We start from the raw sequence: 14,240 nt of genomic DNA on the forward strand, positions 1-14,240 counted from the left end.
TCAAAGAGTATATGAGTTCTATAAATAGATTAGTACCATTACCTACAACACCTCTAAACATGACAACACAATTAGATTTGCTTTCTTTTCTTGCTTCTGACATCTATGTTTCTATTAGAGGTGGCTTGCTATTGTCCACATACCTACATTTTTTTATACATATCTAAGAAGCTTAAAGTTAAGGTCCATGGGAGAAGATTGCAAGAGATGAGGCTTGAAAGGTGGGTGTTTCCAGATTGTGAGGGTTCTTGCCAAATTGTCTGAATTTATTCTAATAACAGAATAAGCCATAGGATACATTTTTTTAAATAGGGATGTGGCATTATCAGAAATACTTTTATCAAGATAGACAACTAGGAAGGGAAGACTAAAGGAGAGAGACCAGAAGTAGGGCAGTGAATTTTTACTTTGGATCAGATGGTGGATCATGATACCATTAGTTAACTTAGGAACTTGAAATAAGGGAGTTACATTCAGGGGGAAATAATGAGTTTTGCTGTGGACATTTTGAACTTGTACTTTCAGGACATATGTCAGAGATGTAGTAGAAGTTGCCTGCAGCTTAGAAAACTTAGGAGAAACTTGTTAACCTTTGAATGGTATCTTCATTGTTTATTTAACATTTTTTTCTGCTACTTTGTTAGAATACAGAAATAAGATGCCCTCTACGCTCTTGAAATGTACATTTAATTTTACTTTTATTTTTGAAATGTACATTTTAGAGATGGAGATAGCTATATACAAAACTAAGGAAAAAAAGAGTATTATAAATGCTGTGAGAGAACAATGTATCTACAATACATTGTGAGGATGGGGAGAGGGATAAAAGGAGATTAGTTGTGTTATCTCCAAGGAGAGAATTAGAAAAAGTTTATAAAAGAATTGATGCATAAGCTGCATCTTGAAAGCAGGTAGATGCCCTTCACAGAGACCAGAATTGGAAGGGCATTCCAGGCATAGGCTGAAGGAGGAATGCGAAGCAGCGTGGCATAGTCCAGGACTACAGACAATTCAGTACAGCCAGTGCAAAGGAAGGCATATTGAGGGATCAAACTGCACAGACAGAAATGTGAATCAGGTGTCTGGATGGGTTATAAGCAATCCTGGAAGGTCTGGCTTTATTCCGAAACACTGAGAAAGTAGGTGTTGCCATATTGCTAGGGTTCTTGCCAAATTTATCCTAGTAACAGAAGCCATAGAAAGCATTTTTTTTTAAAGTAGGGAAGTGGCATTATCAGAGATATTTTTATCAAGATAGATGACAGGGAAGGGTAGACTGAAGGAGAGAAGAAGGGGTTTTGAATAGACTGATAACTGAAGATGCTTACTTAGATCACTTGGGCAAAGGTGTGGATGATGGATTAGAGACTATTGAAACATTAAGTAAGAAAGCTGTTTCTGAGACAACTTCAGAATGTCCAAGAGGATTCGAGGGCTTGAACAAGACAGAGGCAATGCCAATGAGAGAGGAGAAGTGTATGCAGGAGAGTTAAGATGTCATACTAAGTTGAAAAGTGAGGGAGGATACTTACTCGTTGCCAAAAGAGTTAATATATCACAGGAAGTAATTAGTACAATATATTATTTGATTCTTTAATAGTAAGTAGCCAGAAGTGTCTGATTTGAGATGTAAAACAAATATTTTGAGGGGAGAACCAAGATGGCGGCATAGGTTAACGCCGGAGTTTGCTGCTTTGAACAACTACTTCAAAAGTGAAACTAAAACACGGGAACGGACATCACCCAGAACCACAGGAACGCTGGCTGAGTGGAAGTCCTACAACTAGGAGGAAAGAGAAACGCACACGGACACTCAGAGGAGGCGCAGTGGTGAAGTCAAATTCTGAGGTGCGGAGTGCGCGGAGCAGGCTGGCGGCGGAGGGCGCGGTTGTTGTTTTCAATCGGGAGGGAGTCGCAGACTCTGAGCACCAGATCCGGGCGAGTCTTTAGGGACCCAGACTCAAACGGGAGAAGCGGGACTGTCTGGCTTCGGTCAGAGCGAGTGCAGCTTTCTCTCCGAGCTTTGCAGCGGGTGCTGGGACTCAGAGAGGCAGAGCCCCTGGGGACAGGACTGAGAGCCACCATAACTGCTCTCTCCGGCCCACCCTGTTGATCCTGTGCAACCCGCCCCGCCCAAGCCCTGCACAGAGGCATTTGCCGGATAGCCTCAGGCAAAGGCTAGATTAGCACCTCCCTAGAGGACAGAAGTTCTCTCACTGCTGACACAGCTGATTCTCATAGCCACTTGGCCTGGAGGTCAAACCCTCCCTGGAATTAGCTACAACAATCAAGATTTAACTATAAGACTTCGAACAAAGACCACTAGGGGGTACACCAAGGAAGAATAACAAAATGCGGAGACAAAGAAACAGGACAAAATTGGCAATGGAAGATATAGAGTTCAGAACCACCCTTTTAAGGTCTCTCAAGAACTGTTTAGAAGCTGTCGATAAACTTAATGAGATCTACACGAAAACTAATAAGACCCTCGATCTTATATTGGGGAACCAACTAGAAATTAAGCATACACGGACTGAAATAACGAATATTATACAGACGCCTGACAGCAGACCAGAGGAGCGCAAGAATCAAGTCAATGATTTGAAATGCGAGGAAGCAAAAAACATCCAACCGGAAAAGCAAAATGAAAAAAGAATCCAAAAATGCGAGGATAGTGTAAGGAGCCTCTGGGACAGCTTCAAGCGTACCAACATCAGAATTATAGGGGTGCCAGAAGATGAGAGAGAGCAAGATATTGAAAACCTATTTGAAGAAATAATGACAGAAAACTTCCCCCACCTGGTGAAAGAAATGGACTTACAGGTCCAAGAAGCGCGGAGAACCCCAAACAAAAGGAATCCAAAGAGGACCACACCAAGACACATCATAATTAAAATGCCAAGAGCAAAAGATAAAGAGAGAATCTTAAAAACAGCAAGAGAAAGAAAGTCAGTTACCTACAAGGGAATACCCATACGACTGTCAGCTGATTTCTCAACAGAAACTTTGTAGGCCAGAAGGGAGTGGCAAGAAGTATTCAAAGTGATGAATACCAAGAACCTACAACCAAGATTACTTTATCCAGCAAAGCTATCATTCAGAATTGAAGGTCAGATAAAGAGCTTCACAGATAAGGAAAAGCTAAAGGAGTTCATCACCACCAAACCAGGATTATATGAAATGCTGAAAGGTATCCTTTAAGAAGAGGAAGAGGAAGAAAAAGGTAAAGATACAAATTATGAACAACAAATATGCATCTATCAACAAGTGAATCTAAGAATCAAGTGAATTAATAATCTGATGAACAGAATGAACTGTTGATTATAATAGAATCAGGGACATAGAAAGGGAATGGACTGACTATTCTTGGGGGGGAAAGGGGTGTGGGAGATGTGGGAAGAGACTGGACAAAAATCGTGCACCTATGGATGAGGACAGTGGGTGGGGAGTGAGGGCGGAGGGTGGGGCGGGAACTGGGAGGAGGGGAGTTATGGGGGGGGAAAAAAGAGGAACAAATGTAATAATCTGAACAATAAAGATTTAATTTAAAAAAAATAAATAAATAAACAGATATTTTGAAATGGGTGATTATTTTCAGTTATCCTTTAAAATTCTAAAGTTGGATCAATTACTCCATACCCACTAACAAGCTTTACTAGGGAAGGAGAGGAGGAACGGCCAGGCCAGTAAGTCCAGGCTATTGGTGGCACTGTGACCGACTACCTTTACATGTGAAAGTGATGCTGGTAATGAGGAAGGAAATGTAATAGTACTAGGAAATGATATACATGGTGTATACATGTTTACTTCTGGTGGCCAGAGATAGGGAGACCTCAAATTAAAAACTGAAGATCACACTCAAAAAGTTCCAAATAGGGTTTTAATTCCGAGACATGGAGAAACTATAGAAAATTGGATAGTAGGCAAGAGAGTGAGGATACCTATGAAGTGTCTACCAGAAGAGACAAAGCCAAGGCTGCAGAGAATGTTCCCAGCTGCTGGGAAAAACACAAGAGTTTTCTCACTTTTCTCCCACCGAAAGGTGTTGACTAGTCGGTTATTATAATGGCCACTTAAATTTATGAAATTGAGCCCTGACCGATGTGGCTCAGTGTTCAGAACATCGGCCCAAGCACCAAAGGATTATGGGTTCGATTCCTGGTCAAGGGCACATACTTGGGTTACAGGTTCAAACCCTGGCCCCAGTCAGGGCACTTGCGGGAAGCAACCAATCAATGTGTCTCTCTCACACCAGTTTTTTTCTCTCTCTCTCTCCCTCCCTCCCTCTCTCCCTCCCTCCCTCCCTCTCTCTCTCCCTCCCTCCCCCACCTTTCTCTCTCCCTCTTTTTCCCCTCCCCTCTCCTCTCTCTAGAAAAAAATAAATAAATGGAAAAAATATCTTTAGGTGAGGATTAACAAAAAAAAAAAAAAATTAGGTTGAAGCTTAAAGCAAGTAATAAGCCAAGTGTAATACTTAAGTAGACATCATCATTATATTTAAAAAAAGAAAAGTATGATTAAATACACCATGGACTTTATATATTACTTTGGCTCATGATCTCATATCTGGCATAAACATTTTCCATCAAACTTGTAGATTCATGGGAAAGATTCTCCCTTATGCCCAGTGTTCCATAGTCATTGAATTATGAGAATCAAAAGGAGCAACAAAATTTAATTCATGAAAAAAGTATTAGAAAATAAACAGATCAGTTTAAAGAATTAATTCCACATAAAGGTTCAGGTACTATTTTTAAGTTCTGAAACTGCCTCCAGTACAGCGGTTCTCAACTTGTGAGTCTCGACCCCTTTGGGGGTCGAATGACCCTTTCACAGGGGTCGCCTAAGACCATCGGAAAACACATATATAATTACATATTGTTTTGTGATTAATCCTGTGCTTTAATTATGTTCAATTTGTAACAATGAAATTGGGGGTCCCCACAACATGAGGAACTGTATTAAAGGGTCGTGGCATTAGGAAGGTTGAGAACCACTGCTCTAGTATGTCTAAATCAAAGCAAGAAGCAGGAATATTTTCTGAGAAATAATGGTTATTTATAAAATTGTCAGATCAGCCCTGGCTGGTGTGGTTCATGGTTAGAGCATCAGCTGGCACACCAAAGGTTCCCAGGTTCGATTCCCAGTCAAGGGCACATACCTGGGTTGTGGATTCAATCCTGGCTCTAGTTAGGGTACATTTAGTAGGCAACAAATTAATGTTTCTCTCTCTCTCTCTTTCTCTCTCTCTACCCCCTCTCCCTCCTTCCCTCCCTCTTTCTAAAATTCAATGGAAATAATATCCTCAGGTGAAGATTAACAAATATAAGTAAATAAATAAGATTGTCAAATCAGTTTTTTCATAGTACATAATAAATGGTTATTGAATGGAATTCAAATTGTCTTTTTAAGAATTCAGTCTTTAAAAAGAACTTTGTTTTCACTTTCATACATATTGACCCTACTAATAGGTCTTAGATTCTGTTATTCTCAAATATTTTATTAAATGAAGTTAATATTTCTTAGAAAGAGACCTAAGCACACGAGATTATAAAGGAAAGAAGATCGAGATATATAGACATATAACTGAAGTAAAGGGAAGAGTATGGAAGTCAGTACGAGCGAAGACGACTCATCAGGTAGATTGAAGGGAGGTAAGGTATTGCAGGTATGAAGAACAGTATGTATAAAGGGCAGATGTATGGAATAAGCGTGTTCAGAGAACTGGAAGTGAAGGCATTTTTTTTTTTCAGCACAAGTTTTTGTTGTAATAGTGGTCATTTTCTGAACATGACTTACTTCATGCAATCTACTAAAATGCAGTTAGGAACTAGCATTCTCTCCAAGGGTGGGAGAAAAAACACTGTTATATTGCAGGCCACACAGCTACTTTGTTTTAATGGCTTTGTGCTTTATTTATTGTAACAATGGACAATAAGGTCATAAGAACATGTGAGAATCTCTGAGCTAAAAATAGTGTTGATGCTGAAGGGAGGAGAAAGGCCACTACATGTAAACAAAAATTAGATATTTGTACTTAGTAATTAGTTTTATAACTATACCCTTTGTAAACAGCATTACCTTTCCAGTTTGATCTTATTGGCCATGAGTATAGTTCATTCCAACACCCTAATCAAACCATCATCTACCAATGGGTTTTGAACTGGAGTGGAGTGTGATCAGTTCATTGCTGTTGTTGCTGTTGTTTGGTTTTTGCTGTGTGGAATTGAAAACCAGTACTTTATAGTCCAGCAGTAGATGCTGTGCTACTGTTGGCACAAACAAGGGTTTCTTGTGGCAAGGTGGCCCCCTACTCCACTGCTGGACTCCATCAGAGTGTTGCTCCTCGTCCCAGCTCTTCCAGTTCATATGCAGAGCCATTTCTGAGGGAGGGCTCAGTCAGCTCAAACCTTTGCCTCCTTCCCTTTCCAGGGATTTACATCTGGAGGTTGGGTAAGTTTTCCTTTTAAACATCAGTATTCAAAACATCTGATTTCTCTGCTGCTTTTAACGTTAGAACTAATCCCTTATCCCACCTTTCTGAGAGTGTCTGCATATAATCAGAGCCTTGATTGGACGGGCCACTTTGAGTGATTCCAAAGTGATTTTCTGACACCTCTTTCAGTAAGAAAACATAGGGCTTCTCTGAGCTCATAGAGCTAGAAAACAGAACAAACTTGATTATTGACATTTCTTGCAGGAAAATAAGTTTTTAATTGTGCATCTAGAACTGCCTCTAGCCCCTAACTCTCCACTGTGGGGGGAAAGTTTATAGAATGTAAAATGTCAAATTTAGAATATTTTAAAAGCATGGCATTCCTTTAAGATTGCAGGTTTGTTTTTTTCAAATTTATCTTTAATGTTGAAAATACTACAGATGTCCCCTTTCTTTCTCCATTGGCCCTCTCCACCCTGCCCCGGCCTCCAGATCTCCAATTTAGTAGAATAAATTGAGTTTAAGATGATGAAGAACATAGATTTGTGTAGGGACAGAATGTGGGAGAAGTTTGCCAGGTAGACAGTGGCTAAATCATAAAGGGTTTTATATTCTTTGTTAAAGCAATTTGGTTTTATTTTGTAGTCCGTAGTAATAAGAGATTACTGTGTAGGCTGTATTGTGGGGGGTGGGAGCAGGGAGAAGGAGCTGGAGAGATAAGTTGGTTGTCTGTGTTTTAATTGTCTAGGCAGGAAGTGTGGAGGACCCTCGCTAAAGCAATAAAATTGGAAATGGAGAGGAACGGGTATGAAAAAGAGGTAGAATCAATGGGACATGGTGGGTTAAGGAAAGAGAAGGGTGTGTCCAAGATCATGCTCTTCCTGGATTGACTTGAGTAGATGATCTTATCTTTACCAGGGTAGGAGATAGAGAAAGAAGCGATTTGGGGGTCAATGGTAAGTTTAGTTTTAGACATGTCACATTGGGTTTGTTTTTAGCTCATCTAAAATAATCATGGGTAAAGTGATGTTAATATTTCAATATAATTTTAATGTTTTTTACTGTGAGGAAGACTTTATGGCAATTATATTGACAACTGGCCTATTTCAGAAATTATTGTCTAAAGTAACCATTCTTTCTATATTTTCTCTGATGCAATAATTATTTTAAACAGAGAATAACATAATGCTTTCTTTTAACTTTAGATATATTTCTTCCCCAGTTTATTCAAACACAGCTTTAGGGAGAAATCTCTTTTAAATCAGATTTCCTAAATAGAGCTTTTGGAACACAGCTCCTTATCCTATAGTCATGCTATTTAAAATGAGGCAGTTTAAAAGTTTTGCCATAGAGCCTAGTGGGAAAATAAATCTGTGTTTAAAATTGAGAGGCAACCCGCAAAGAACACTCGGGGGTTTTCCCTTGCAGTTCTATATTAAATCATTTATCTTTGTGTTTGTGCTTAATATCCTAAAGTTGTGGGAGTTAGTGAAGCTTATGAGGATGCTGCCAACTGTCTCTGGTTGTTAACTAACTCCAAGCCTTGTGCTAACTGTAAATCTCCAATACAGAAGAATGAGGGATGCAATCACATGCAGTGTGCTAAGGTAAGAAGTTAAAGAGGATTGTGAATGTTTTGCAATTGATTGGCAATTTGATTGGTTGTTGTAAACATAAAAATGTTTTTAGATTTCAGATGGATCCTAGGAGATTGCATTCTACATTCTTTTTGAGTAACTTAAGTATTGATTTATATTACTAAATTTGACGCTCATGGTGAATGTTAAAAATAAGGGTAAGGATCCAGTGGTATTTGGCCAGAAGATCCGAAACACCTGAGTCCTTCCCTGCCAATCACCTTCCCAGTGAGGGTCCTGAGAGAGTTTTGTCTATGTATAAATAGTAGTATTAAATGATAGTATACTACTGTGTATAGATCTCTTGCAAGGTTGGTTTTGGAGCAGATAGCTTAGACTCAAGTCCCAAGCCACGCCCCAGGAATCCCCATAAGTCTAAATCTAAATCTTGTTGTCTTTATATAAGATATGTGTACAATAAAGGTACCCAAAGCATTGGGCAGACTTTAGGTCTGCTAATGAAACTGTTAATTAAATAAGTAATTCATTCTTAAATTGAAAATGAAAATGCCAACAAAGACCTACTTGACTGAAAAATGATTAATATGTATAATTACTATTAGACAGCTACCCTCCTGACTTAGTTGCATAGAAAGAAACTACCATATTTAAAACAAATACTCTGGAATTAAGTTAACAATATTTTATCCTATGCCTAAATGTATGAACATTTTTAAAAATCATAATGATAGTCCAATTTTTTTCTTGTCATTGGAAGTGCCATGAATATAAAAATATTTTAAATTATTGATAGGACAGTGTAATTTCTATTATTTAGGACTAGAGGCCCAGTGCACGAAATTTGTGCATGGGTAGGGTCCCTAGTGGCTGCCAGGGTCTTCCTTCATTCCACGCCACCCCTTGGTGGTCAGCACACGACATAGCGAATTATTGAACTCCCGGTTGGTCGAACTCCTGAGGGGACACTTTGCATATTAGGCATATACATTATATATATATATATATATATATATATATATATATATATATATATATATATATACACACACACACACACACACACACACACACACACTCTAGAGGCCCGGTGCACGAAATTCGTGCATGGGTAGGGTCCCTAGGCCTGGCCAGCGATCAGGGCCTTCCTTCCCCAGCTGCTGGCTGGGGCCTTCCTTCATTCCGCACCGCCACCTGGTGGTCAGTGCATATCAGGGGGCAATCAAACTCCCGGTTGAACTCCCGAGGGGACACTTTGCATATTAGCCTTTTATATAGATAGATAGATGTGACAGAAATACAAATAGTTAAGATTCCAATAAAATATATTAATATCTTATAAGTATTATTTTATTTTCAACCTTAGAAACTAATGATCATTATTATTATGACTTTTAACACATTGTTTGCAGGTAGTTTTTATCGCGCGCTAACAGGTGGCGTGGGCCATTTTTGCTAATTTTTTGCACAAGTGGCAACGTTCAGTAAAATTACGATAACTTTAGTTTACGTATTTATACGTTACCCGCATTCTACCGCTAGTCTATAAAAAACGTATTAATACGTGTCCCACACTCTACTACACTGGTAGAACGTATAAATACGTAAAATGTATAAATACATTTCCCACATACAATGTGTTAAAATAATGGTAGTTACTCAATGATTTTTACAAGCTTATCTATATATATAAAAGCCTAGCCCTCGCCGGTTTGGCTCAGTGAATAGAGTGTCGGCCTGCAGACTGAAGGGTCCCGGGTTCGTTTCCAGTCAAGGGCATGTACCTTGGTTGTGGGCACATCCCCAGTAGGGGGTGTGCAGGAGGCAGCTGATCGATGTTTCTCTCTCATCGATGTTTCTAACTCTCTATCCCTCTCCCTTCCTCTGCAAAAAAAATCAATAAAATATTTTTTTTTAAAAAAAAGCCTAAGTGACTGTCCAACCAGTATCTATGACGCACAATGACCACCAGGGGGCAGACACTCCAACTGGTAGCTATGACACGCACCGAACACCAGGGAGCAGATACTCAATGCAGGAGTTGCCAAGCTGCAGTGACTTGGCAGCTGTGGTTCTCAGGGGATGCACCCAGAACCAGAGAGGAGGGGGCCCAGTTCCGGGGCACATCACCTGAGAACCATCCTTTCACAATCCGGGACCCCTCAGGGGATGTCAGCCAGTTTCTGCTTTATCCCCGCAGGCCAGGCCAAGGGATCCCATTGGTGCACGAATCCGTGCACCAGGCCTCTAGTATTACTATAAAATTAACAGAAAGGAATTGACTTAGTGAAACAGTATTAATAATTTCCTAAGAGGCAAGAAGAAAAGCCTAGTACAGTATTCTGAGCAGAGTGCTTATTAGTTAGCTGATTAGGCGAAAATTATTTCTTTTGTTTTGTGGTCTTAGTCTCCAAAATTCATAGTAGTTTTTTCTTGGAAAATGTGATATAGACAGTGTAGATGTGTAAAGAAATACAGGTTGACCATAAAAATCAGCAGTTGGGTTACTAACAAAGGAGCAGGATCCAACATTACCTTTATTTCTTTAACACAGTGGTTCTCAACCTTCCTAGTGCCGCAACCCTTTAATACAGTTCCTCATGTTGTGGTGACCCCCTACCATAAAATTGTTTTTGTTGCTACTTCATAACTGTAATTTTGCTACTGTTATGAATCATAATGTAAATACCTGATATGCAGGATGTATTTTCATTGTTACAAATTGAACATAATTAAAGCATAGTGATTAATCACAAAAACAATATGTAATTATATATGTGTTTTCTGATGGTCTTAGGCGACCCCTGTGAAAGGGTCGTTCCACCCCCTAAGGATTCGCGACCCACAGGTTGAGAACTGCTGCTGTAACAGTAGTATTTGATTAATATGTATTTAGTGAGTGAACATTTTCATGAATTAACCAAACTAAGGCTATCTGGTAGTTTATCTTAAACAGATTTTGCTTAAGCTTCTTTAAGCATTTATAAGAAGCATTTACTTATGTACTGTGTAAATTTAGCAGTCTTGTTTAATATACATCTAAAGTATTTGCATTGAACAAAAACAAAAAAAACAAACACCTGATAATGCTTATTTGTGTTTTTTTATTTTATGGTTTTTTTAAACTATAAGTATAGTTGGCATACAATGTTGTATTAGTTTCAGATGTACAACATAGTGATTCAACATTTATATACCTTACAATATGATCACACTAAGTCTAGTAATCATCTGTCACTTTGCAAGCTTATCACAATATTATTTACTACTAGGGGCCCGGTGCACGAAATTCGTGCACTGGGTGTGGGGGGGGGGAGTGTCCCTCAGCCCAGCCTGCCCCCTCTCACATACTGGGAGCCCTCAGGCGTTGACCCCCATCACCCTCCAATCGCAGGATCGGCCCCTTGCCCAGGCCTGACGCCTCTGACAGAGGCGTCAGGCCTGGGCAGGGGACCCTCATTTCCCCCCATCACTGGTTCTGCCCCAGCCAAGGCCTGATGCCTCTGGCCCAGGCATCAGGCCTGGGCAGGGGACCCCCAGACCCCTCCGATTGCTGGCTCTGCCCCTTGCCCAGGCCTGATGCCTCAGCCAGAGGCGTAGACCCCCATCACCCTCTGATCACCTGATCGGCCCCTTGCCCAGGCCTGACGCCTCCGCCAGAGGTGTCAGGCTTGGACAGGGGACCCCCATCTCCCCCCGATCACTGGCTCTGGCCCCCGCCCAGGCCTGAGGCCTCTGGCCCAGGAATCATGCCTGGGCAGGGGACCCCCATCTCCCTCTGATCGCTTGCTCCACCCCCCGCCCAAGCCTGACGCCTCTGACCCAGGCTTCAGGCCTGGGCAAGGGGACCATCATATCCCCCCAATCCCCGGCTCAGCCCCCCGCCCAGGCCTGATGCCTCGGCCAGAGGAGTTGACCCTCATCACCCTCCGATCACCAATCACCGGATCGGCCCCTTGACCAGGCCTGAGGCATCCGGCTCGGGCAGCGGGGACCCACAGCTGCAGCGGCCCCGCGATCGTGGGCTCCACTTTAGGCCCAGGCAAGGGACCCCTAGCTCCTGGGACTGCCAGCTTGACCGTGCCCAGCTCCCATCACTGGCTCCACCCCTACTTCCTGCTATCACTGGCCAGGGCGGCAAAGGCGCCTGATTCTCTGATCATGGCTGGGGGGCAGGGCAAAGGCGGCCCCAGGGCCGCCTTTGCCCTGCCCCCCAGCTCTTAGCTCCCCCCTGGGTTTCCGATCACTGTCAGTGGCAGGGGGCTTCTTCCTGCTTTCCCTTTCGCCTCCCTGCATTGTGCCTACATATGCAAATTAACTGCCATCTTGTTGGCAGTTAACTGCCAATCTTAGTTGGCAGTTAACTGCCAATCATAGTTGGCAGTTAATTTGCATATAGCCCTGATTAGCCAATGAAAAGGGTATCGTCGTACGCCAATTACCATTTTTCTCTTTTATTAGTTTAGATGTTCCCCTTGATAAGTACTTCTTAGGACATAGAAGAAGACATCTAAAAAGTAATGGGCTTGCTACAGAAAAATTTTATACTTTGGGAATTTTTTTAAATGTAAAAGTGGGACAACAAACAATTTATGTGTAATTGAATTCATGCTCTAACACAGTGACTAAATCATAATATACTTTTATTAATGCCCCAGTGTTAGCAATGATTCAGTAGAGCTTTTACTTTCTGGAATCAAATTGTTAAATATTTTTTTAAATGAGAAATTTGGCCCTATAAAAATAAGTTTATTAATTTTTAAAACACTCATTACTCTATTCGTTACCCTTTTGAGACTATTTAGATTTTGCATTTACACATTTTAATACATATTTTTTAATTTATCCAGGTTATATTAATTAATTAAATAGGTTTCATGTATACAGTTCCATAATACATCATCTATGTATTGTATTGTGTGTTCACCCTGCATAGTCTGTCTCCTTTCATCACCGTTTATCCCCCCGTACCCTCTTCTACCTGCCCCTACTCCCTTCCTCTGGTAATTACCATACTGATGTCTATGTCTATGAGGGTTGTTTTTTGTGTGGATTTTTTTTTCTTAATCCCTTCACCTATTTCACACATCCAGATACTAGTAGAATAAATATTGAAAAAGAAGATCTCGTTAATCTAGAAACTTAAGTAATATATACAAAGTGTACGACATATGAAGAAAAAAATATTTTTTTAAATGAAGAAATTTTTAAGAACCCTATCTGTAAGACACAAAAGATGACAAACAAATGAAAAGATACAGTTCTTGGATAGAAAGATTCCAACAAAAATACCAACAGGTTTTTTGTTATGCATCTAGATAAGCAAAAGTTCATATGGAAAAACAAAGCAAGAATAGCTGGGAAAACTCTGAAAAAGAACAATGAGGAGGAACTAGCCTTATCAAATAGTAAGAGATATTATAAAAGCTCAATAATTAAAATAGCACAGTGCTGGCACATGAATCTACATATCAGTGGAACAGAATAGAAAGAAAGCCCAGAACATAGACAAAGATAAATGGGAATTTAGCATATGGTAAAGTAGGCATCTCCAAACAGTGAATTAACCTGAACTGTTCAAAATGGTAGTGAGATAACTGGAAAAAATGAAGTTGAATTCATATTGTATCCCCAGATAACATATAAACAGCTCAAAGTCTTACATTAAAAAAAAAAAAAAAGACTATTAAAGTATCAAAAAAGAACATAGCCTTGGAATGGGAAGATCTTTCTGACTCAAAACCCATAAGCATACAAAAGGGTGTGGATGCATTTTCATACTGGAATGCTCAGTTTTTTGGCATTGTCTAGTAAGTATAGTAATTGGGAAACTGAAAATTTCTAAAAAATGAGAAACAGGTTTTATGTCAGCTGTGCTACTAAGAGACCTTTTAAACTTGTTCTCAGTTTCAAAACCAATTTGTCAGTTACCAGATGTTTTCAAATAGACTGGTAAAGCTTTATAGACCTAAGTAAGATTACCATGAACTTAGAAATGAAACATTCATTGGTATATGTTTTTATTATTTGTAAAAAATATCCTATTCATTTTTTTTTCTTATTGATATTTTTAAAGATTCCTTGAGATTATCCATAATATCATGACTTCCATTGAGCTTATTTGTATAAACAGTAATCTTAAACTAACCCCACATCTTTCCAGAGTGCAGATAAGGTCTTCAGAGGAAATGTGAAAAAGAGGGTGTGTC

At 40.0% G+C, this 14,240-nt stretch overlaps 1 protein-coding gene across 5 annotated transcripts in view; it reads left to right on the forward strand.

Annotated features, from left to right (window-relative positions):
• The window catches only part of ANKIB1 (ankyrin repeat and IBR domain containing 1), a 128,604-nt gene that overhangs the window by 98,204 nt on the left and 16,160 nt on the right, over positions 1-14,240 (forward strand). For all 5 annotated transcript variants that reach the window (XM_059712271.1, XM_059712272.1, XM_059712273.1 and 2 more), the window contains one exon: positions 7,913-8,043. In XM_059712271.1, the coding sequence (XP_059568254.1) occupies positions 7,913-8,043 (131 nt within the window). The remainder of the gene's footprint in view (positions 1-7,912; positions 8,044-14,240) is intronic.

This window comes from Myotis daubentonii, chromosome 10 (genome assembly GCF_963259705.1).
Source record: "Myotis daubentonii chromosome 10, mMyoDau2.1, whole genome shotgun sequence".
In the NCBI taxonomy this organism is placed as follows: domain Eukaryota; kingdom Metazoa; phylum Chordata; class Mammalia; order Chiroptera; family Vespertilionidae; genus Myotis; species Myotis daubentonii.